Below are 26655 nucleotides of genomic sequence, written 5' to 3' on the forward strand. Positions count from 1 at the left end.
ATTACCAACCTTAGGACCCATAGGTGAAGGGAAAGGGTGAGCATGACACCAGAAAAAGAGGTAGAAACAATTTGAAATGTATTATTATTCCTAATTTTTATGCCATAATTACAGCTGAGCTAATAATTACTAGACTCCCGAGATTTCAGAAATGCTAACAATACATTCTTGGCTTCACATCATAAACACACACACACACAAAGCAACAGGAGATGGGAGAATATATTTTTCTAATGAAAGGCTTCCAAGAAAAAAATCAGAAATATATTCACAGCTACAACACTTAAGATTGTCAGTCTTGGAGATAAAGGAGTCTGCTAGCACCAAAGGGCATTGGAACACAAGTTGAAACGGACTTTCATCATTCAGAAGGTGGACAGACATGTACACCATACCAAACAGCTCTGGAAAAGAGGTTGGACACATCCATTCATCATTCCCATGAGACAAAGTTTGCTGTAGCAGACAAATTAATTAACTGCAGAATCTAATTTACCCAATTTCTTGCTAATTCTCCTATGGGTTGATTATTAAGCCTGACAAATTCCAGCCTGAAAGCACTTTGCTTGAAAAAAATAACAATTAGCAACAAGAAGGGAGGGAGTGAAAACTGTGACTCCACAACAGATGTGGAAATCATTCCTTTTTTTTTTTTTTTTAATCAGAAATAGAGTAAATGAAACAGCTTTGTAACAGCTTCAGTGGTTTTATTTAAGCATAATATTTTGGAGGATGCAAGAGTAGGCCATAAAAGCACTTAGTAGACCAGAAATCAATGGAGTGGTGCAGGAGAGGAGTTAAAGCTTCAGTTTTTTGCCAGAAACTAGACACACTGAACACTCATTGAAACCTGTTTGCTGCTGGACTGAGTAGCTAGCTAACTACCATAACCAAAGGAACTTTGAAGACCTCACTCTCAGTTGAGAATTCTTGTCACATTTCAGAGTTGTTCAATCTGGTCTAACCTGCCCTGTTACCTTTCTGCTGGGCAGTGCTCTATGGCATTTCAGCCCAATATTTGCAGCATGTCTCTCTCTTTCATTGGAGAAGTCATCTGATGAGGCAATTCCAGGCTCTGCTCAGAGCTCAGAGACCTGTGGTTTGTTTGTTTTAGCTTTGTGAGCTCTGTATACACATTTCACCAGAATCTAGGTCAGACAATGGTGCTTGAAGAAACCACAAACGAAAGGCCAAAAGAACTTCAGAATGATTTGTTGGTCACAACCCATAGCCTGTAATGTAGGGCTGGATCACTGAAATGCTTTCCAGTGGTGACTCTGGGCCAGTTTCAAGAGTATGTACAATTTTCAGATTGTTAAAACCAGTAATTTTAATAAATTTTGAAGGGCTGGCCTCTTTTGCATTCACATGGTAGCTGCTGTTCATGGGAATGCTGCCCAGTTCTTAAACCCAAACCCTCTATGACTGCCAGGGGAGGGTTTTCATTAGACAGCCCATGTCTCTAGTCTTGCCTTTTGCTGAGCTTCTGCCAGAAACAGAAGCATTTAGCAGCTCTTGGTGCTCATTACAAGACTTTTTCATCAGCTAAACTTTGACTGATGGCAGACTCATCACAGCAGACACAGGCTGCATTTACTGTGCAGCTGCATTTATTGTGAAGCTCTGACTTGTTATGATACTGGGTTCTGCTAATTAGTCCTTAAATAAATAATCCATCTGACTATGGACAAGATTCTAGAGCTGTCAGGACAAGCCAAAGAAAACCTTTAATTATAAAAGAGCTGAGTCCTCCCTCCAAGACTTGCAGTGAATATGAAGGAGCAAGAGGATCAGAGATCAGGCAGAAGTTGCAGGTACAATATTTGGATTACTTTCCCAGTATGGTGGGATACAGGACCAAAGTGTTTTAAGCTTTCAGTTTAAGAAAACAGAACATAAATCTACTCATTTAGAAATCACAGCATCACAGGGATACCATTAAGATCACATCTTTGAACCTTTTGTGCAGCACAGGTCAGATTGGTTTACCCAGTTGTGCGCTGTGGTCAGTGTGGAGGGAGTCCTCTCACATCTTCACTTTGGCCCTTTAAATATTACAAACTCAGCTCTTAGTGAGTTCAATAGTGTAGGACAGTCCTTTAAAGCATGTTTTGGACATTACATCTGAGTGAATGTTCTCTGCTGGGGTTCAGATAGAACATCAGTAATCACAGGACCTGGGTATTCATTGGATGAGTCTGTGATGGAGAATTTTCCTTTTGCAAACTATGTCAGTGCCTAACAAGCTTTGCCTATAAAAAGCTGCACTTATTACCAGTTGAGAATATTTCTAGAAGATGAACTTGAGAAATGCACATAAGAATGAAAGGTGACTACTTTCCCATTTCACCCCAGTTTGTTGACTTTATGATTTATCTTTTTAATTCCCACTTGAGCCAGACAAAATTAGAACTCCTCACAGGTGAAAACCAAATAGATTTGGGAGAAAGTCTATAATATTCCACCTTCCTCTGTTCATTGAGAGATCTCCAAAAATCATGACACAGGTCATTACCTCATGACTACATTAATAAGGCATAAGGACCTCAGTCCATAGCTGAACTACACCACAATCCTATGACAAACACTGAACATGGTTCAAGGAAGTCTTAATGATAGCAAATCCCTTCCATTATAGAATAAATTCAATTAACTGTAATGTTGAAAAAAAATTCCAGTATTTAATTGTCTCATTAGAAACACCTGGCTCACTGATTCACTGATTTTTAGCCTTGGCTTCCATCTCCTGGAATCTCTCATCCACAGAAGAGAAAGATTCTGCTATATATATATACACACACATATATATATATATATATATATATATATATATATATATGTACAGTCCCTTTGTGTTTGTATTTTTGGTACACTTGGTCATGTTCCCTTGGATTTTAATTTCCCTAACACTTTTGGAAGCAATATCAATAACAAAAAGCTGTTTGCAAAACCAAGTTAAAATAATTTAGTTGAGTTCTTCCTCAAGCTGACAAAAAAACTCTCAAAACACCACTTTTCTTTTAAAAAGGTCTGTACAGAGTCACTGGGGGCTGGGACCCACCTCTTTTGAACAGTGGCAATTCTCTGATTGACTTCACAGGGTCCAGCTCAGGACCTGTGTGGTTGCAAACCAGAGATCCTGGTCCAGATTCAGATCAAGGGATCCCAGTTCAGGCACAGTGGATTTATCCTCACATGGATATGAGGAGCCACTGACTTGCTGATCTCTGGCAGAAACAGCAGGACATGGCTGTTTGGCCACCCCTGCAAAGACTGTCTCATAAAACACCCACTAACATCAGATGCCAGGGGGAGTTTATGGCATAACACGGACTCCTCATGTAGAAAAACAAGATTTTTTTTATCACTTAAAGTGTTGTTATTTTTTTACAGCTCTGGGCTGCCTAGATGACTAACTCTTCACAACTAAACTAAAACTATAGCATAACATTGTTGCAGCAGCTTCTGAAATTTTAAAAGGCAAAGCTGATTGAAATGCTAAATCTAAAAACCAAATCCCAGTCCCATAAGAAGATGGTGAGAGGTGATTAAAAAGCAAGCCAGTTGAAGATGAATGTTGATTTGAATTGGAGGTGAAAAAGCAGCAGCTTTTGAATATGAAGTGACAAAGGTGCTCTGGCATGTATATGTAAAAGTATATATGTATATGCTATACCTTGTTCATGCTGACGTGCAGGGCTGGCCATGGTCCAACTACCTTCACACTCTCCGTTTCTATTTTCTTCAGATGAGAAGTTTCATCATAAAGAAGGGGAAGTCCTGAGCTCAGTTCTAAAAGGATGCCCAAAAGAAAGAAAGAAAAAGAGACAGTCTGAAGGGAGGCTACAGAAGAACTTCAGAGCAAGACACTCAACTGCATTTGAAGAGACGGCGGTTGGCAAAGCATCTTCTCTGTAAGACCCTCTAAAATGTTTCATAATTATGCCTGTTGGGTCATTTTGCCTTCTTCTATTTAGCAAACAATTCCTCCCCCTCCTCCTTCTCACCCATCCTTTCATTTCAGCAGAGCTTTTGCCAGCTTTGGGCTAGATATTTCTCTCCTTACCTCCCCACCGCCTCTACCCCCTCTATATTCTAAAACTTAGTTGACACCAGAGGGATTATTTATGCAGCCAAGGTGCCACTCTCAAAGCATGTGATGTGTAAAGAGATCAGAGTATAGCTTTTGGCTTCTCTCAGATATCTTTATTTATATGCCAGCCTCTTTAAGACTGTTGTCAGGAATTTGCTGTGCTTTGTCAACAGAGATTTTAAGCAAGCCACTGACACAGAAAGACAAGGAAAAAATACTTTTTCAGACAACCCTAAAAGGTCTCTGTCATCATCTTGGGGATGCTGCATATATATATATATATATATATATATATATATATGCAAGTACTCTGAGAAAAATGAATCTCTGTGTCCTCCCATATTTCTTCTTGCCATGGATTCTAGTTAATAACAGTTGGGAACAATCCAGTTCTGTGGAGTCTGATTCAAAGCCTACTGAAATCAATAAAAACCTTGCACTGACTGCAGTTTGGTTTGGATCAGGTTCTTAAGCTGTCCTAAGAATATTAAATATTACTCACTCAAGATCTAATTCTACAGCTGTTTAAATATACATTAAGGGCTTTGCTGACTAGAGACAAATTGCTAAAACCAGCTTAGAGGGATATAAGCGAAAAGCTGTTTTTTTGGTGTCAGTGAAACATTATCAGACCCTGAGGTAATAATGTCCTAGAAAGGGTTACAATATCATCATTGACCTCCTCTTGGTGGTCTTTCATCACAAGTTAGTGATGCCAGAGTTCAGCATTTCTCACATCACAGCTGCTTCTGTGCATACGAGACAGTGAAACTGCCTGATACCCTGGGAATAAATTAACACAGCCATAAAATCAGTCATGATGATGGGCAGTTTTTTTTAAGAAACAAAATCATTCTAATTTCCTCCTAAGAAAGAAAATAAAGGGGGGGAAAGTGCCTTATTTAAATTTTTCAAGTTTGCTATTATTTTAAACTGATTTTTAAGCTGGTTTTTTTTTTTGGTTGTTTAAAAGGAGAGCTCTGGAAGACAAGCCAGTTTAGCCTTTAACCCAACCTCAAAAACAAACAAAAGAAAAGGCAAAAATGAATTCCTACAAAAGGCATAAATTTCCTGAGTCAGCATTAAGTCTTGGCAAACCCAGGCTTTCATTCCAAGAAAGGATCTGGCAGCACTGTGGTTTTTCAAAGTTCTGTTTTCAGCTTGAAACTCAGTCTGTATTAGACTATTCTCTGCTCAGGGTTATGCAAGGTCTTTTGTAGCGAGCTGCTCAGGAGTGAAGGATGCCTGTTTTTGAAGTGATAACCTGCAAGCTCAGCCCAGAGTTCAAGAGGCAACCTGGGTCCCCTCTTCTCATTCCTCATTTTCTGTCATAAAAATTCTGTGAGCTGCACTGCATACGTGTTGGCATCTGCTCCCAGTGATAGTCCCAGCTGCTGCCGGTGAGTCTGCTCATGTGCACCTGGAAATCCATGCACGACCTTGCCATGCCAATTAGGCTCAGCAAGCAGTTCACCCTCTCTTCCCTGTGAGGCTGACTGCTGTTGCATAGAGTGCGACTGGGGCTCTGGGATACACTGGGGGAAGATGTGCTGCACCACAAGATGTGATGTTAGCTTTGAGGTGAGGTGTAGCATTGTGAGTACAAGGATCAGGCTGAATGCAGGAAAACAACATCTTCTGCTGAGCTGCCTTCATAAACACGCACGTCAGATTTGTTTCACTGGATTTCACTTCCTCCAGTAATTGAAGCAGACAAATTACTTGGAATGTGAAAAATCAGGCAGATCTGGCCCGGGTTTGTTTTCTGTTTGTTTCTGTAACAAAGTCCTGTGCTGTATGTTTGCTGGGAAACATGCACTAGTATTTAAAGGAACCCTGGCTGGGCACATTGTTGTTGCCCTCTCTCCTGCCTATGTCCCAGTAACTACCCTGGAATTTTGGAATTCTCAAAATAGATATAAGTGGAAGAAAGGCATATGCTTTCTCCCTCTCAGCCTGATGGTGGGTACATATCAGTGGGTCACTCCATGTTCCACTTCAGATGAATTCAAAACCATCTCAGAGCTCAGTGATGAGTGCAGTCCATAGCAACTGGAACAAGTCACAAAACACCTGTGGTCCCATGGAAAAGCACAAGGTAGGTTAAGTACTGGTGTCACCTCTGTCAGCCTTATGGGGAAGTTTCTCCTAGGACAGCCTATTTGCCCCATGAGATCTTTTTGCTCTTCAGGCATTTCCACTTAAGATATTTTGGTCACAAGCACCCTCTTTCCTGAGAGCATCCCCATTTTAGTGACCACTTACTTCCTAGAAACACTTTCCCAGCACTGGCCTTTCCACACAGCCTGGAGCCAGACATCAGTCCCCCATGTCCTCACGTTCCTGAGGCAGACTGCTGATAGTGTTTCCTCTCTGCCTGATTTTTTCTTGGCCCACACACTGTGCCATGTCCTCCATAAACGGCCAATGGCCAGCATGCTCCTAACCATTTCAGTACATGCACTGTGAACCTTTACCACAGGCTCTCTACAAGAGTTTTCTCAGCTGAAATAGCCTGAGCAGCATTTTAATGAAACCATTAAAAACAAACCAACCCTAGTCCCCTGAGCACCAACCTTGAAAAGGCACTTAAACCCATCACCCCAAGCTGCAAATTATTAAGTCAGATTCTGTTTTAAGTGAAGTGCTTCTACCCAAACTGCCACTGCTCTCACAGCATGAACATGCCAGATATAACCATGAACTGGCTTCTCAAGGGAAATCAGCTTTGCACCTCCAGCCGAATGCACAGGTGCCACAGAGGATCAGCAATGGGTTGCAGTGGGGCAGCACAGCAGCACAAAGACACTCAGCACACTGCATGCACAGCTGCCTAAACAGCTCAGCTGGGAGCAGTCAGCACAGCTGCACCACAGCCTCCCCCTGGAGGTGTCCCATCCCTTTCCACTCCCTTAGAGAAATTGGGAATTGGCATTTGGTGCAACTGGCATTAGGCAAGAACCAGCACTGATTCTCTTCTTCTGCACCAAATAGTGTGGAGCATTGTTCAGCGGACCAAGTGAAGAGAAAGGTGGATCTGTCTCCACCAACAAGTGTCATACACGCCTTGGCTTCTGAAGTCCCTGTCAGAGCATGGCAGCTGCCAGACAGGCCAAGGATGCTGTTCCCCACCACCAGGGTCAGTCTGGGGGAGAGGGCTCACTCTTCTCATGTCTGGGGCAGGACATGGAGCCTCCCAGGCCCCAGTTTCATCTCTCTGAGCACAAAGAGAACTGCTCCTGATGTTTGCCCTTGTGCTCTTCTAGGTTCTTCCTAAGGTTGTTTCTGCAATAAGGAGAAGCAGGAGAGCTGTGTGACCTGAGAGGAGACAGAGTGCTGGAATAAACACCCTGTACCATGTGGTTTTTGCTGTTTCTTTCATTACCCCCTGTCCCGCAGATGGGCCCACGGCAGGGTGGTGGGGGGCTGGAGACCAGCAGCACTGCGGGGACTGAACTGGGGCACCGGGAGGGGAGTCTGACACGGAGCTGTGGCCTGGATGGGAGCCCCGAGGAGGGGGCCGCGGGAAGCAGGGCCGGCAGTGCCTTCTGGGTCGGGACAATCGGCAGCAGCATAGCTGGCTCTGAATGAATTTCCTGGCATGCTTCAGCTCTAATTTGGGAAAGGAAAATATGGGCTGGCACACCCCCCAGAAAGGTCACCGCCTCCCACGGTGCCAGGCTGACAGCCAGGAGAGGTTTTCCAGCACAGCCGTGCCAGCATCCCCCCAGCGCTCAGCCCGGCGTGCGGGGCGGCCCTGGGGGTGCCGGGCCGAGGCCCAGCCCGGGCAGGGCCGGCCGGGGCAGCCCCACACCGGCACAGCCCGCAAAGGGCGGGGCTGCCCCACACCGGCACAGCCCGCACAAGGCCGAGGCAGCCCCACACCGGCACAGCCCGCAAAGGGCCGGGACAGCCCCACACCGGCACAGCCCGCACAAGGCCGAGGCAGCCCCACACCGGCACAGCCCGCAAAGGGCCGGGACAGCCCCACACCGGCACAGCCCACCCAGGGCCGGGACAGCCCCACACCGGCACAGCCCACCCAGGGCCGGGACAGCCCCACACCGGCACAGCCCACCCAGGGCCGGGGCAGCCCCACACCGGCACAGCCCGCACAGGGCCAGCCGGGACAGCCCCACACCGGCACAGCCCGCACAGGGCCAGCCGGGACAGCCCCACACCGGCACAGCCCGCACTCCCCTCCTGAGGGGTGCCGGTGGCTGCACAGCAGGGCCGAGATGCAAATACCTCAAAACTATCGCACTCTCTTGGGGAAAGAAAATGAAAGAAAATGTTTCTGATCTTCTGAAACAGAGTCTGGTTAAAGTGCCTGTCCAGATAGGTGCCTATGCGATACTGCTAAGGTGGGACAGTTTACAGTCAGGGTCACCCAGTACAGTCCAAGACCCTGGTTTCAGGAATTTGAAAGTTATCAGATTAACTGACCAGGGTGAACGATTCCATAATGGATAGATATCTCAGGGTTATTTACAGTTATGAAGGCAAAAACTGGGCAAGGGAAGAACTCATCATTTCCTAGAGACAAGGAATATAATAGATCATATTTTGTTTTGCCCATCATCTGCCATTCTTACACAGCTTCAGCATCTGACACACTACAGAGTGCAGAGATTGTAAATCTGGAGAGCAATGCTCAATGACAGGAATGTTTCTCTTCCAGTTCCTGTGTAAAATATTTGGCCAAGCTCCATACCCTTAAAAATGCCTGTACACGTTCAGTAGCAGAGTCTTCCACCCAAACTCCCCCAGACTGCATCAGGAATGGATAGACTTCTCTACTCGTTGCTTTCTACAGGCCAAGAATTTCTCCACTAAGGAAGCAAAAATATTCCAGTCTTGGTTGCTAAAGCTTGCAATTATTCCGATTACCGAAACTAAGAGCAAGATGCGGTATGTCCAGGGCTCCAAAATTTCTGCTGCCTGTGCCCAGACATGAAAACAAGATCCAAACAATGAGGGCTGAGGGCCAGCTGGACCGATCAGCAAAAGACAATAGCAGATGAGGGTAGGTTTGTGAAACTATACAAACAAATAGTAACAATGAAAAAGGAGCCTGTGCCAAAAAGTGGTTAGAGAGTCAGTATCTGTGACTAATGGGGTATTTGTTCAGCTATGGAACACCCAACTAACACCAAATCCCACAACCCTGCAGCAAACCAAGGAAATTGCAAATCTTGTCTCATTTGCACATGCTACAAAGCTAGCAAATAATAACAGGAAGCACATTCTTCAAGGAGGAAAAGTGAAATGCACACTGTTTTCCTTTCCTTTGCCTCCTTGCCCGAGACAAATCTGAAAGCAGCACATCACTGAAATAACAATTACTGCAGTGGACTTACTGGTTGGATTTGGAACTGCAGAAACAATGTCCTTGGTTTCGGGAGCAAGGGCACCGTAATTGGCGTGGTGGTGGTGATGCCGATGGTGGTGGTGGTGCCTTGCAGCCATTTTTGTGGTGTATGGAGTTCCACCATTCTCCTCAATGTTGAACGGATGCAGATCGCTGTTGTTCAACGGATAGCTACAAAATAAATCCAGTTCAAATTAGAGCAGTAAACAGTAGCACCAATTGTACTTTTGGAGAGACAGAGTGAAAACTTTCTTGGGAAAAATTGCACAGCATTTTTGTAAATAAAGTATTTTTTCATCACAAATCTTTACGGTTTTCTATCTCCACAAGATTTTCGTGATGAGAAAAAAGGATGCCTCTGCTTGTTTGTATGACTTTAAGATCAGAACTATTTTTGATTTTACACAGTACATAATCTCTGCTAGAATCTTTCCTGGGAAAGGAAAGTCATCAAGCAGAAAACAGTAACTCTTTTAAAGTGAAATTGTCCGAAGACCAGACCAAGGAACAGTCTCAGAGTAAAACTACATTCATGAGAATGTTCAGGTCTCTAAATTTATGATGCAAAATAGCTATATAAAAAAAATTCTGACTTAGGGAAAAAATTGAGAAATAAAACAATTTACAGATAACAACACACAAAATAGCACTTGGTCAAAAAGGAATTGGACCAGTGCTGATATAACTAGTTTGGGTCTTGGCGGGGGGTTTTGCATGTGTTTAGTTAGGAGATTAACTATCATCAATCTGCAATAGCTGGCAAACAGGGACACATTGACATTTTAAGTCATCATCTCTAACTGAAAGATGACAAATTACAGTGCTGCTTTTCTTCATTAGCCTTAACTGATACTGTTTCAGTTTATTGTTTGAAATTACGATGTATTTCTAGAAGTGATATTTTCTCTCCATTCCAGCAACCAAAAAAGATTGAGATAATTCTACATAGATATTGCAAACGATTTGAATGTGCTTTCCTAGAGGAGTGCTTAAAATTTTTATAAGGTTTTAACTTATTCTATAGTAGTGAATTAGACAGTAGTTGCAGTAAATCAATCCATTTCAACAAAAGATGAATCCCTGCCTATTTGAAATATGCTAAAGAAATTATATCTTCAGCTGCATGGGTTTTCAGTTTGCTTTTATTAATAACAGCAGCCAAAAAACCTGACAACTTGAATTAAGGCAAACCGAATAATTATAGGAACAATGAATAAATTATACCTAAGATACTTGCTACATATGTTTTCTGCAGATTACTTAGTGATTCAGAGCAAAATTAACCAGTCATCTGGTAAATAAACACATCTGTATAATTTCCAAAGTTCTACTGAAACACGCAGCTTGGTACATCATTAATAACCACTGTCTTCTTAGTAACAACTTCAGACAACATGAGGTTTCTGACTGGGTACTAATTGAATAATACTTTTATGCTGGTTACTTTTTGAAAGCAGGAGGCAGGGAGGGGAATGTTGTGTATATTAATCTTGGCAGGTTCCCAGCATGAAGCAACCACTGCCAATAAAGGCACTTCTGATGGCTTTTTTGCCTTAAGGAAACAATAGAAATAGGTGTCTGATACACAGGGAACAGCTTTTGTGAGCTCAAATAATGCAGGACTGGTCTGTCTTTTCAAACTGCACTATATCTTTACCGCTATAATCAAATCAAGCAAGTGCCTAAAGGGGGAAAATGGTACAGGCTAATGAGATTGCACACTAATTGTAGCAGCTCTCCTGCACTTTCCCTTCAAGGGCCTTGGATTGGCGTGTCATTTTTTGACTGAGAGGATAGGTGGTTTTGTTCACATGGTTAAAACCCTGTTGGGAAATGAGTTTAGGGATGGAGCCTCAGCACATCTTTTTTTTTCCATCTGATTCATTTTTTTTCAGGACACAAAGTCCTACATGTAGGGAGTTTCATTTCACCCACTGGCAGGTTGGTTTAGCAGATTTTCAATTGGTCTTTTCAAAATTAATCACACCAATTCCTTACACTGACTCGTCATACTGCTATGGTCCCAAGGTATCTTCCATTCTGAAATGAGAAGGAGCTAAACACTAAACAAGCCAACTGAATTGACCTCTGGCACAAGGGCAAATGTGCACCAAATCCTCTAGATGTATTACTTGACTGTCCAGAGAGGAGAGTAACGTGTAAAATGTAAAGTGCAGGGAGAGCATTACATCAAAGAAGTAAAGAGCTAGCCCAGCAAAGCTGATGTTCAGCTATGCACTGAAATCCTTGAGCACAGCAGGTCACAAAGCTGCAGACAGGGTGTCACTACCCAGGCAGCGCTCTCCGACGTGAAATCCCACGTTCAAACTGCCGGCCATGTAAAAGCGTGGTCATCTGCACTCTTCCAGGGCTGACAGCAACTGAAGATGGCAAGGCAAGCTTATCTCAGGGTCAGCCAACTCTTGCACGTCCGATGCATATGAGGCTGGGGAGTGGTACAGACACCCTCACGACCAAGGAGTTACTGGACAATCAGAAACAACAGGCCTTGCAGCAGCCCCAGAGCCTACCAACTAAAAAAGCTGACAGTACCCAAACAAAAATATCATAAGTAGTCTAAATCCCTTTTCTATATACTCATTTATATTTTAGGGGGATATTAGGTATCTTACTGTATTTTCTACAAGATGACATCATTATTATTATCTCATATCACATTTTTCACTTTTCTTCCACTGTCTTAAATATAGAGACTTAACACTTTTCCACTCAATGCATCCTTTTGTTGCTAACTTTACTTTCTATGCGTTGCTTCTATCTGGCTTACCTGAATAGAAAACATGCTCATGTGTCTTTCCCAGTCTATGGATGTAAATAAATCACTACTTTCAGTGAACCAACTTTTTAACCATATGCTAAAGTGTTCATAGTCCTGACCTCCAGGAATTGATACTTGCTCCCCAGACATTAACTAATGCTTTCAGACTATGGGCATTATGTGGACAGGTAGTAGTTTTCATCCTTTCTCTTGCACCTGCCTTCTGGCTATCCTAGTATGCCAATGTCATACCTTTGGTTTACTTTTTAGACATCAATTGTCTGTCCTGCAGATTTCCTCTTTCTCTGCTGTTATTTACTTGTGTGGCTTTCTCAACAAGCTTCAGCTGTTTGCTATACAGACAGCTCCTGTCCTTCAAGGAAAATGAGGCAGGGCCCTACAGGCAAGTGTGCAAAGGAAGCAAACCTTTCTTCTTTGTCCCTCAGTCAGGAAAAAGCACTCCTGAGGATTCCGTTTCTGCAGGCTGAACCTTCAAAAAGGCCACTCAGTGTTCACAAGAAGGTTAGTGCTGCCTTTAGCCTCAAATTCACATTAATTACTTCCTTCTGGCCAAAAAGGCAGCACATTGAGGAACAAGGCAAATAACATATCTACTAACTTCCTTTTCTATTTCACAGTTTTCATTTACATTACTAGTCCTCTGTCTCAGTTTTACTCTCCTGACACTTTACCCAAAAAGCTGTTTTCAGTTGACATTCTTAGATTTCATGTGCTGCAGTTACCTACTCTTTACCAAACTATATCTCTAGTATAGAATCCACACACACAACAATAGTGTTAAGAGGACATAGGAAAATAAGGAACAGAAAAGTTTTTGAAGGCCTTCAAAACCAAAGTATGTGGGCCTATGTTAACTGAACTGAACCTCCAACACCTTCACTAGCAGAGACTCCATGACCCTCCTGTGCAATCAATTTCAGTGTCTCAGCATGTCTACACTTATTTCTTTGTTTATTCTGTCTCCTTTACTGCAATTTAAGCCACTATTTTATCTCCCATCCATCACAGACACAGTAAGAGGTTTATTTCTTACCACAGAAGCCTGTGTTTTTGAAAATGGCCCTTTACACCTCCCCTCATCCCCTCAGGATCTGTAGAGCTCTGAATTCCTCAGTTGCCCCTCACAGGCTGCACATTATATACAGCTCCATCCTTGTCCACCCAGCTGCCCCCTGCTCTGCTTCCAACATGTGGTGCTAAGAACTGGACACCCCATTCCAGCTGAGGCCTTGCAAACATGTTTCAAAGAGGAAGGGTTGCTTCCCATGTCCTACAGGATCTACTCCCATTTATACACTGGAACATGACATTTTTTAATATAGTCTGGGATTGTTGACTCATGTTCAACATGTGATGTTCAAGAATATCAGGTCCTTTCCTAAACTGACCAGGTTTCCAGCCCCACAGCCTCAGCTGTGACACATTACTCCTACCAAACCACGCAAACATTCTTCCTGAGCTGTGCCCTAATCCTTCTGATGTGCTAAGATCAATACCTGATCAGGACTTTTCTCTCATCCATGACAGGCCCGGTATGCAAGGACTCCCATTTTGGGGTAACCCATGAGTGACAAGGGGTTTTTTAAAAAACATAATTGCCTTTCCATGCCATCCTCCCAGCTACCAGCCTCAGTCTCCTCTAGAACGTAATTGTGTAGCCCTGCAGAAACACCTTGCACCTGTGTCCCAGAGCAGGCTTACTCCTGCACCCTCTTTCCCCACTCTTCCTCTAGCCATCTTCCACCTGTCTGAAGTTACACTTGGAGAGCAAATGGTGGGGTTTTCTTCTCTCCTCTCCATGGGGAGGTTGGAGGGGAAATAGCAGAAAGCAGGCTCAAACTATCATGCCTTGTGGATGACTCTAAGAGTTCAGACCTTCCCTACCACAGCTGAACAGTGGTTTAAGAAAATCCCAGGCTTCTAGGTCTGGTTGTGATAAATAACCTTCAACAATTTCCACACCCACCTCTATTTGCTTTGAACATTCCTCCTGCACCAAACCACTGCAATTTTCCAGTATTTAAAAATCCTCAAACTTTCCACAAACATCTTCAGAACTGCTCTCAGTCCTCCCCCATCTGTAGCTCGGAGCAAGCCTGGTGGTGATTTGCACAGGTTTTGGCAGCAAAAATTCCCACTGCCGGCGTTGTACTGAATGTGCTGGGAGATGTATCACCCATCGCCGTAGCATTACAATGCCTTCTCCAACATCAAAATGGGCTTTAGATGTGCTCCCAAATGGCAGCCAGGGGAAGTGTTGCAGTGCCTGTTAACGTATATGTGTATTAATGTGTATGTAATGGAAGCAGCCACTGTGTGTGAAATTTCAGTGTGGCAGCCAGGGGGAGGAAACTTAACAGCTATGCAAAGCCAAACATTCATTTTTGGGTTTAGTATCTCCCTGTACTGGGAAGATGGAGGGTAGACTCTGGGTTAATTGCCCATGCTTCAAAAGCAGTTAAAAAATCCCAACCAAATAAACTACAATGAACTGTTAGCTAAACTTCCTTTAATCATGCTTAGAGTCTCACATACCACTTGTTTTGCTAAAGCATGGCAAGTGGCACAGAGAGAGAAGGAATTTTGCATTCTCTGAAAATGCCCCTGTGGAGAGGAAAGAAGAGGAAATGAGGGGATAGGAAGAAGGCGTGTGGATATCACTTAATAGCCAGGGCTATTGGACTGAAGCAAAAGACTTGACCCAGCATTACATGAGAAGGGAACATAGACCACAGCAGGATGACTGCAATAACAGGAGAGAGGGTGAACTTTCATTTTGCAGCCAAGGACTGGGACATATAAAAGCAATGACTATTCCTAAGTAAAGGAAAACTGGGATCACTAAAACCAAACCTATGTTGTTTTTTCTTCCTGCACTATGTAACCAAGATCTCTTTGCTGGCCAGAATTGGCTTCCTGAGCTGTGTGAAGTGTAACTAAAGTTAACGTTGTGGTTACACTGCCTTGCTCTGCTCTGACACCAGAACATCACAGCTGGCCCATTTGCTTCCTTCAGGGAAGGCATGGAAAATTGTGTTGCAGATTTCTTTCCCTGATGCCAGGGATGTTCCACAGTCCTCATCCAATCCTAGGGACACCTCAGAAAGCAGAGCAGGCAGCCAGCAGCCTGCTCCCAGACAACTTTGAAATTAAAGAGAAAATTATAATAGGGAAAAAATATATTAATAAATGGTGACAGAAGCCTGCTGTAGGACACAAGATGCTGAACTAAGTTTTGAAGCAAGACTAATCTGGAATTCTTCACCAAAATAAAGCCCGCAGCAAAGCATGTTCTAATAAAATACCAAGGAACAAATCTTGACTCGATAAAGACATTGTCCTCATAGATTTCACTTTATCTGCATAAAGATCATTAAAAAAATACAGTCTTGCAAAACTGTCATGCAAAATATGCCCACTGGGGAACTAAGCGTGCTTTTCTTCATTTACAAAGGCTTTTAATTAACACTAACAATAGCTAATGATATTTAATCACCTGTCAAAAAAAAATTCATTGTCCCAGATGTCCTTGTAGATGAGAAAACTCTGAAAAGCAGACATGAAATTTTCTAAGACCAACAGATCCTCCCTCAAGTCTGCTGCCTTCCCCTTTTAGACAGAGGCAAAGGCAAATTTCCTTGTCCTTAAGAAATAAAACAAGTTGGGGTGGCTAATCCAAGCAAACTAGCTCAGGTTAAAACAGGAGTAAAGCCAAGCAAGAAGCTGTGGCCTCTGAGGTAGCCTGCAGCTGATCTCAGATTGCTAGCCATGGTGCAACTTTTCCCACCACTTATCTCATGAAATAACTCAGGTCCTGTGAGCTAAGCACATCCCTGTCTCATCTCCACTGTGCTCAGTATCACACTGCTGCCAAAGGGTGCAGAGAGCAGGCACAGGCCTGAGGCTTAGCTAGGAGAGGAGAACACAAGAAATCACAGGATGCGACAGAAGTTGCTGGACATTAAGGTTAAGGCAGAAGCAGCCAAAAAATGCTATAGAGCATGCCCAGAAGGATTGCTGGAATTCACAGGTACTTATGGCAGGGATGCATGAGCAATGGCCAAACATCACAGAGCTCTGAAGGAGGAGTATCAGGGTCTCTTGGGTGAGAAAAACCATGCAAGGCCAGCACTGGCTAAGAAACTCTATCAGTAACTCTGTGTAAGGTCCAAACTACCTTGGAAGCCTTGGGACATTTGAGTATGGACTTAGCAAAACCAGGAAGCAATGCAAGGAAAAAGCAGGGGTGCCTGCAAGGAGACAAGAGAAAGGAAAGAGGTGAATTCATGTGCAGGATGAATTTAATTCAGGATGCACGGGAGAAAAGTGACCAGCCCGATGCAAGCAAGCTGCTGGTCAGTCAGCTTGGTTGGTCAAGCTCTGATCATCACAGTCCAGGGCATCTTCTCAACTGTAGTCCTATTTTCTGTTTGCATTGAGGATGGAGCGCTCTGTGCTGCCCCACATTTGGGAGCTGCTGTTTGTGTATGCAGGTGCTGCTCAAGGTACTGCCCTTCTCCTCCTCTGCTCCTCAGCAAGCCTGGCTGAGTGGGTGCTCAGTGAGCATTTACATCTCTGGAAGGAATGCTCAGCATCTCATCCTGGGCAGTGAAGCCAGGAACTACAGCAGCCTTGCATCTGGCAGATTAGAAAGGTGTAATCCCTTTAGCCTTGAAGCCAATCCACTGGATTTATCTTTCCTTAACAATATGCTCCCATCTTACAAAATCTCCTTTCTGTCTCCATCCTTACTAAGCTGAAATTCCTTGGGAAAAAAACTTGTTTTAAAAGAAATTAACCAAACTGTTTAATTTTCATGCTTCTAAACTATTCCGATTCTGAAGTGTGCTAATGCTTTACAAAAAATATACTGTCTTGTGAATTTTCAGTAATTTGCCATAACTTTAAAGTCCAGCATGAACACAACCGACTCCATTGCTACACAAATGACTTCTTTTTAGGTTATAGATTTTTGCCCTTTTTAAAACACAAACACAGTATTAACAGGTAAAAGTAGTACAAAATCAATCACTCAGCACAGCAAGACCTCTCTTAATTACATACTTGCAACCTCTGCACTATCTCTGGGCAGGTTCTCACTTCAATACTTGGGCAACTCATCCAACTTACAGCAGGAAACTGGTCGTTTTACCTTTAAAGCCATTTTCACAGTTGTTTTTTTCTTTTAAATCAGAAATAGAGAATGAGACACAAACATTATATGTAACCATTGAAACTGAAAATGAGTAATAACAAACAAAGGCCTCCTGGGCTTGAAATTTTGATACAGAAGCAGCATCCAATTTTACATTCAAGTTCCTTGAAGTTTGCTTCAAATCAGCCTTACTACTGATTCAGAAAGCCCCAGGTACTGAAGACACAGGTGCTGAAATCACAAAGCTCCCTTGCTGCTTTCATTCCTCTTCACCATTCTCAGTTTCTAGCAGAATCCATTGCTTTTCATTTTCTAGTTCCTTTCTTTTGCACATAACACTGTAAAACTCTGCTTCTCCTAAACCCTCTACTTGAGCTTTTTGTTTGCCTGACCCATTTTTTTCCTGAGCTCTTCCTTCCTGTTTGACTCCTATATTCCTATTGATGAGAAAGACTCAGCTGGAAGGCACCGTGATGCTGGCTCTGCTGCTTGCCAGCAAGGCCTTAATATTCAGGGCCTTGGCCCCTAGAGATGAAAGGAAACAGCCACTCTGACATCTGTTTAGGTACTGAGTCCATTACTGTGCAATTACACAATTTACAGAGCACTGGAGATTCACTAATGATTTGTATTTCTACTTCTCTAAGGAAGACAAAATTGCAGAAATTGGTAATGGCAGGTAAGCTACTGTCATTAGAACTCCAGCACAGAGAGTTATGGGTTTAGGGAGGAAAAAGTAACTTATAAATAATTAGCTGCTTATCCGGAGTTTAATTGCATTAGATCAGTACTTCCTACTTCTAATTAGGTGTGGCTAATTCTTTCATTTTTGTTGTGACTCAGAAAGTAGATGATGTTTCTCATTGCCTCAGTTAAAAAAAAGAAATAGTGTTTTTTATAATCCATCAGCATAAGACATTGGTAAGCCAGCAACTAGAGGTTTTCCAAACTGTTCTTGTATGAAACATCTGTTCTTGTGTAATCCAAAACATCATTTGTGTGATGCAGATTTTGCTGTTTGATAGTTTTAAAGATAAAGGTCATACTACTACTGCTATGAAAGGAAAATGAAGAGGAAAGGGAAGAGGAAAAGAAAGAGAAAGATGAAAATGGAAAAAAAAATCAAGCACACTACAAAGATAGCATGTTCATGGTGGAAATATAATTGTGGTGGCAGTTTGAAAACGGAACCCTAGGGGCACTTCCACTGGTTCCCATAGCCACAGCTCAACATTTATCTTAATTTTAAATTGGCAGATTCCTCAGTTCTGAGAGGGCGTGATGATTAAGGCAGTCATCATAAATGCTTCTTCTGCTAGTGACAAACTAGATTGCTTCTGAACAGATACAGGCAACAGATCATAGAAGATAAGGTGCCACCAAACCCAAAGGAATATCCCACAGCCAATAGAAAGCTGCTATGCAAAATAACACAAAACAAAGAAGTAACATTGGGTCAGGCTGTGGAACTACTATCTCCACTAATCTATGTGCCAAATCTGCCAAGATTCTAACTGAAGGGGAAAAAAAATCATCTTTAGAAAAGCTGGATGGAAAAGAAAGGTTTTTGGTTTTTTAAAAATCTCTTCTTCCTGTTAAAAACTGAAAGTATATTACATGCATAAATTAAAAGCAATATGCAAGTTGTACCTTCCATAGCAAGATACTCATATCTGCAGAGGGAGGCCTGACTCGTGAACTTCACAATTAAATTCAGATTAACACTTGTGAAATCAGCTCTGTGAAAGTAAGTTGTTTTGCTTTAAAGCACAGTCATGAAGCAGTCATTAGTAAGTGCTTGAGAACAGCATTTACTCTGTAGCTTTATTACTGGAAATGATTCATACCAATGGAAGAACTCCAACTGAATTATCTGTTGGGGTTTTTTTGAGGTTTTTTGTTTGTTGTGGTTTCTTTTGGTGATGCAGTGGCAACAAGAGCAACAGCACATACACTGAGAAAGGGAAACTCTTTGGCCAGTCACTTCAAGGTACAAGAGTAGGTAGAAAGCAAGGAAAGCCAAACACCACCTTCATGATCACCACACACTACTTTGCCATGTACTGCAGGAGATAGACAGAAAAGTGTGCCCCACCTCTCTACATGTTTTTTTCTGATCTGATTTGACTAGGACTGTTTTTTTTCCAAAAGCTGCATCCTTCTATGTGCCTGCTGGGAAGGAGAACTGATTTTCCTGCAGGCTCTTTGATACTAAAATTTGGGAGCAGCATAAGATCATTGTGATTTTCTAAGCATATGCAGTTTGGCTGTAACATAGGAAAAAAAGTATTTATTCTGAACCAGTTCAAAATCTCCATCCTCACAATTCAGCAAAAGTTTGGTTAAGGTGCATATTGTTAGTTCAAGCTGGCTCTCAAGGTTCACATGAAATTTCTGTCTTAACAAAAGAAGCCAGGGTCCTGGTGGATCAGTGCCCTTTCAAAGCACAACACACACAGTCTGAGGTCAATTTAAAAAATTACATTTCCTAATTTATGTCCATTAATACTGGTCTGTAGCAGCTCTGGCACCAGCAGTCTCTTTAGCTACCATTAGCAATGCTGCAATGACAGCATTTGCCCTACAAGTCTGTTCTCCTTGGTTCTCTGTTGCAGAGTAATAGGAAAACCTCTAATTGCCAACACTCTTTCCAGAGAACTGGAGTGTCAGGTTAGATGGATGTCCATCAAAACTTCTCTCCTTTGAAACAGGTAGAAGCCTGCCTGCTTGATACACAAACTGAAAATATTTCTCCTCTCAGAAGAGATGATTGCAGTGCTGAACTGTCTCCTCTCTCTGAGAGAGCCCCATCTCACCAACTCTGATGCCTGAGAAATAGGTGATATACTCGGTTTCATTTTTCCCCTGCTGCCTTTGATGTTCCCCAGATCATTCCTTGCCTGCACCTAAAGTTCCATTTTCAAAATTACTTGCAAGCTCTGCCACTCTTTCTCTTGCAAGCTGAAAAGACATCTTCTGCAGCGCTCATTCAGAGGAAGAGAAAATGACATTTTACAGCACCAGGCCATAATATATGCCTTGTTGCCATCCACAACGTGAGAAAACAATCCTCCTCTTGGTCAGTTTGCCCATGGGTTCAATGATAACAGGGTCCAGAAGGACTTAATTCTTTCCTTTAAGTATGCAAACCCCTGACTGCCAGCTTTAGAAATGCATTATAAAACCCGATCCCTTTGTTCACTTTGCCTGTGACTCACATCAACTAGAGAAAAATAGCTGAAAATGAAAGTTTGATGAAAAAGCCCACACTAAAACAATATATTCAAAGTGACAACAGTTTCAGTATTGTATTTCAGGTATCATATTTCAGTATTCAATATTAGTCATTAGTTTGCATGCCAGGGCCTGGCTGGGGCTGAAAAGCGATATATTTCAGCTTGTGTTACAGATGTGGTGTCACAGAGTCACCAGCTTTTCAATTCCCCCAGTAGTTCCTGCGGGAGAGGACATGGGATTATGGTTATTACAAGGCCAATCCCTCTGCAAATCCAAATACACTGAGTGTAGAGCCAGGCCTGAGCCCTGCTAGGGAAGATCTGGTTTCCAGCTTTATTAAGCACAGGAGAAAGGCGTGCAGAGAGATGATCAAAAGATACCCTCAGCCAGGTTGTATCAATTAATTCTCCAGCACACGGAAGAAGCAATTCCATGTTGGACTTCAGATCAGTGCAATTTCTGCAAGACCTATTGCTATACTCAGACTTCCCCTCCATCCCCGCCCAAGTTGATCCAAGGATAGTGTTTATGACCTGTAATCAAATTAGAGAAGCTTCTAAGTGCATGCTGGATTCATAAAAATATTTCAGACAACAAACACACTTCAGAACAGGGTGGAGAAAGTTTGCACATGCAATTCAATGGGTACCCCTGAGAACACGTTTCATTTGGATTAAGGTGTTACCTCCTTTTAGCAATCTTCAAGGCTTTTTTAAAAAAAAGAACAAACAACCTTCCCTCTGTATATTTAGAACACATTTAAAATGCGTTGACTTAGAATGACTGTGTAACATGCTTTTCGGTAAAAACTGTGCAGCATTTCCTCATGAGGAACTCCTAGGTAAAGTAATTCAGTCATTCAGTGTATAAACACTCACATACCAGGCCATCAAGGTCCTATATTGAGTTTGTGCCTATAAACTACCAGAGGATTCCTGAAGCAGCACAAAATTAAGATGTAGTATTGATTTTTTTGGACAGAACTTTCCCAATATTTTAAATAAAAATTGCTGCTGTGTTTAACAACAGACTTAACCAAACATTTTCCAAACTTTTCTTCTGTCTCCCCTCTCTACATGAAATCTGGTTTCAGCTGCAGTATTTTGTGCTGCTTCAAACAAAAAATTGTAATCTTAGTATCACAAGACCTCTATGACTTGTTAAAAACAAACTGCTGTGAGTTACAACTGTGCTAATTTTAGGAAAAAACCACCAATGTGCTTTTTAATATTTAAAGCAACTCTTTTCTACTACCCTGTTCAGACAGATACCACCCATATCTACCTTTGTTTGGGTGGTAGAAGCTGCACAGGTGAGAGCAGTACTGGGCTCAGAGAGGAATCGGGCAGATATGCTCCCTCTTCCCAACTGCATCCTGGCCCATTTGCTACAGGAAGCCAGCTATGGCTAGAGGAAGGAAGGACAGACACACTGATCTCTTCTTACCTAGCTGATGGCTCCGGCACTTGGCTGGCTCAGGTTTCTGCAGGCAGCAGGGAGGGTGAGGGATGAACAAGTGAAAAGGGAGTGCAGAATGTGTGGGCTCCTTCTCCAGAGGAGCAGAATGACAAGTGCTTCCCTCGAGGCGACACACACAAACTGCAGAGCACACAAGGCCCTCAGGTTGTTCTTCCCCAATGTGCCTGAGGCTTTTTAACACTTACAGGACCAGCTGGGCCTTGAGCTCTTTCCTTGCAGTCTGTCAGGGAACGGATCCCTTGCTCAGTGCACCTTCAGCAACGAACCAAACCACACACACAGCAACACAGGATGAGGTGGAACACTGGCAACAAAGCACATGGAAGCTGACAAGGTTATATGACAAGAATGACACTGGATTATGAATGTAGGTGTGTAAAGAATAAAGCACCATTGCCTCACGCTTTAATGTGAGTATTCAAAAAATCCTCCTCCAGAATGCTTTCAGAGCAGCAGCTAAACTAGACTTTTGTTCCAGTGGCCCCAACAAAGTTTCTCTTTCTTCCTTTCTTAAATAAAATGCTGCTGAACTAGAGGAAGACTAGTCTGGGGAAACCAAAGTCAGCCTCTGTGATTACACACCTTGGGCTTACTCTGGCATTTTCACATCTCAGTGCACAATTGCTGTATTGTCTTGCTCTCTCTACAGATTGTACTGGAAACATTGATCCACCACAGCATTAGTAACTACAGGGGAAACCAGGTACAAGCATATCTACCCACCCTCCCCCAAAATCTTTCAAAAATAAATAATGCATCATAACCAGATCAACAAGATTGACATGTTTTTATTTGTACTTAGCACATACAGGAAAGATCAAAACAAATAATAAAAGATAGCATTTGTAAACAAATGTATTTCACAAAAAGTTATAAACTACCAAATTTCCTCTGAAAAAATTTGTTATAGCCATTTATAAATGTGTATTTATCAAAATCAAGTTAAAAACTACTTCATTTTGAAAACATCCCAAATGAAGATTCATTCATTCCAACAACTTCAGAGAGACCACAGATGTAAGGCCTAGCTAAAACAAATGCATGAGTGAAGATGGCACTGTGATTTTTGGTTTAAAGATAACAAAAAAGTCTGCAAGTGATCAAAATACCAGCCAGTTCAATTCAAAGTCCTAGGTCTGCAAAATATACATTCAACTTCACAAATGTCTAACTTTAGAAAAATAGATCTATTCCACTGGAATGTCCTCATTTTTTAATGTACTGATTATATGTTCTGTTTTTGAGCCCACTCAGAGAAAAGTTATCAGCAGGTAGTTTCATGTAATTAAAAGTTCACTTCCATAATCACATTAAAAATAAGATGACAGCAGCACCCTTTTAGCAAGGACTCATTTTTAACATTCTTGCCTTTATAGCAGCAGGTATGGTTTTGGGGAATGCTATCAATATAAGAAGTAAAAAAAACCCAAAAAACCAACATAGTCTGTGAAATTTATTACAGTGTTCTTTCCCTATACTTGTTTTCAAAGTTAGGTAAGCACCTCTATTTTCTTCTGCAGAACACAAAAACTAGAAACAAGTAACATCCAAACCTATGACTGCCTCAGTAGGCTCCCTTTGTTGGTGGCCCACAAGCCAATTTGATTGCCAGAATGAATTATTTCCTTCCTCCAATCTCCTATTTGCATGCCACTAAAAAAATCTCAGTCTATTAATTTGACTCAAAAGACACAAGGTAATAAAAGTAACTAAGGCACAAATGTCTGATCTTCAACACCAGGCAGAGGGTCACAGATTTGAAACTAGGGTAGAATGAAAACCCCCAGAAATATTTCTGGTCTTAGGGCACTGAAAATTCTTACCAGAATTCAAAAGAAGTTTTTCAAGATTTTTTTTTTTTTTAACAAAGATATGGAAAACACTTTTCCCAAGAATGTCCACAAACACTTAACAAGGATGGATGTACATACAAAGACACACACTTTATGCACAATACACTTTGAACATACTGCAGACAGACAAGGACCATGGAATGCAATGATGTCTAAGGTGGCAGGTGAAATGAAGATGGCTCTTTTTCAGAGAGTCGTCATGAGTTTATCTTGGTACACCATGCTTTGGACTCCTCCTAAATTCTTCTGGTTCTGTTCCTGGATATACCGTAAATTGCTGTCCTCTCCACTTGTGGGGGGTTTCCAATAGGGCCTGTCATCATGATAGGGTGGCCTGTACCATTTGCACAGTTATTGGTTAGTGAGGAATGGAAGTCAACTTAGGAGTGCTACACAGAAACATGAGCTCATCCTGCAAGTGCTAGGCATGCACACGGAGCTACAGCATGGCAAGGAAATGGGGACAGACCTATAGGTCTGATGCTGAAGCTGCTGAAGCAACTGGGAATCTTCTAGCTGATTTCAAAAGGCTTTCAACCAGAGCTCAATCATTAAAAACCCTCTCTGTTTGCAATGTTACAGACAAGCATAGTGCATCAATGCTCTGGAATTCCAAAGGGGGGGTGGGGAAGGAGAGGAGGCTACAGGAAAACTAAATTTGTACAACGAACAAGTAAAATAAAACATATCATGCAAAACGCTGAGCTCATGACAGTACATCCTTAAAGTGCAAAGGGTTAAGAAAGGCAATCCTATTATGAATGAAAATAGCTCTGTAGTTGTTGCCATTCCTTTGGCACTGGTGCAGTTAATTAACACTAAAGCAGCCTGTAATTTATAGAGTTGCATTTTCTTAAGAACACCCCCAGTCTACAGTTAGTACAGGTAATTCTCTGAGACTTGCAAAAGTACTACAAGGAAAATATCTTTTTCCTTATTTATTCATTACTTATTGCTGCTTAGAGATACTAACTTCAACCATTCCTATAGTGTCCCCTGAATCATTGCAGCGGAGTGGGGAATAAATAAAACAACAATTTTGAACACTATGTAGGAAACCACAACATTTAACATTACCTTATTACCAAATTGAAGCTGCAATTATTATATATACGGAAGAAATTCTTTTCTGTGAGGGTGGTGAGGCACTGAAACAGGTTGCACAGAGAAGCTGTGGATGCTCCATTCCTGGAAGTGTTCAAAGCCAGGTTGGATGGGGCTTTGGGCCACCTGGTCTAGTGGAAGGTGTCCCTGGCCATGGCAGGGGGTTGGAACCAGATGATCTTTAAGGTCTCTTCCAACCCAAGACATTCTATGATTCTGGTAAGATTTTTTTATAGTAGCAGAAACACAGGCAAGGTTTAGATTTTACCTTTTTTTTTTTTTTTTTTTTAGGTATCTTCTAAAGTTATATAATGACAGCTGTTAATTGGATTTTTTTTTTCAGAAGGTTAAATATTAAGCTAGCTGCAAACAATTTCACTGAAAGAATCTGCAAACAATTTCAGTGAAAGAATTTTACTAAGAAAACTGAGACACAATTCCACATACTATTTCAAAAATCATTCAACAAAAGCTCCATATATAACATGTATTACACAGTTAAATTCATTTCAGCCCATGCCTATTCCAGACTCTCATGCACAGCAGAAAGAATTTATGCATCTGTAGTTGTGATCTCAAGACTGCATTCAAATGGAATAAGCTTTTTCAAATCAAGCTGGTCAAGATTTTAAATTATCCAATTATTTCACTTCGACTCAAAGTTAGAATAACTTGAAACTTCCACTTTAACCACACATTTAAATGCTTCTACCTGAATGGGACCAAAATTCTGAGCACCTTTCCTACCAAGCTTCTATGACTGAGCTTTTAAGTATGGGTTGTTTTTTTTCCAGGCTTACAAGCCTTGCTATAAAAAAGCCATTGTTCAGATTTCACTGACCTTAGTCTTTGCCCAGGCAGTGGAGGGGCTGACGGGGGAGGTTGTCTACACACTCTACAATACATTATTGTGCTTATTTCAATATCACTCTGCTCCAGGGTGAACTATTTGGCTTTAAAATGTCACGGACTGGTATCGTAAGCGATAAAATCTTTAGAAAAATTTCAGCAAAACCTCAAATGATTTATAAAATCATTAGGCTCTCTTGGCAGCCACTCTTTCATAATGTGAAATTGCACATTTTAAAGAGCTCATAATAAACTGGATAAAGAAACCCTAAAACCAGGAAGACTCCTGAGCTTAAAATACAGGCAAAGTTCATTACACAACTTCAAGTCTCCTGTTTCTAACACAAATTTAATATCTGTTTTACTGCTGTGCACTAGGAATTTTGAGATGACAATGCCTGTCTGCTTCTCTGCCTATTATTTCTAATCATGTACTTGCCCTTTTCCTGGATTCTCAGACTCAAACTCACACCAAATTGTCTTTTCATCCATTTTAAACTTGGCCTCATCCCCAGAGCCTGCCCACACTAAAACCAAAGTCTACCTATTGTGATGTAAGAATATAAATGTTAGATAAGGAGAAACAAAAATTAGGGTATTGGTATTTTTCACTGAAGACAGTAATTATTTGTCTAAAAACCTGAGTCATCTAAAAAGGTTACTTTTCATTAGGATAAAGAAGTGGCTGGTTTTTATCATGTGTACCCGTATAGA

At 41.9% G+C, this 26655-nt stretch overlaps 1 protein-coding gene across 7 annotated transcripts in view; it reads right to left on the reverse strand.

The window, feature by feature from the left end:
* Window positions 1-26655, reverse strand: part of EPB41L4B (erythrocyte membrane protein band 4.1 like 4B) — a 194265-nt gene that overhangs the window by 63391 nt on the left and 104219 nt on the right. For 3 of the 7 annotated variants that reach the window (XM_071455149.1, XM_071455126.1, XM_071455107.1), the window contains exons 16-19: window positions 25066-25176; window positions 24257-24322; window positions 9454-9635; window positions 3677-3792 (exon numbers count right to left, since the gene is read on the reverse strand). In XM_071455149.1, coding sequence (XP_071311250.1) covers window positions 3677-3792; window positions 9454-9635; window positions 24257-24322; window positions 25066-25176 — 475 coding nt within the window. Of the gene's footprint in view, window positions 1-3676; window positions 3793-9453; window positions 9636-22903; window positions 24323-25065; window positions 25177-26655 lie in introns of those variants that run through there. The other 4 variants (XM_071455117.1, XM_071455132.1, XM_071455141.1 and 1 more) reach the window with 4 other exon arrangements.

This window comes from Agelaius tricolor, unplaced genomic scaffold (genome assembly GCF_023055355.1).
Source record: "Agelaius tricolor isolate 1412-34295 unplaced genomic scaffold, bAgeTri1.0.p SCAF_2, whole genome shotgun sequence".
Lineage (NCBI taxonomy): Eukaryota > Metazoa > Chordata > Aves > Passeriformes > Icteridae > Agelaius > Agelaius tricolor.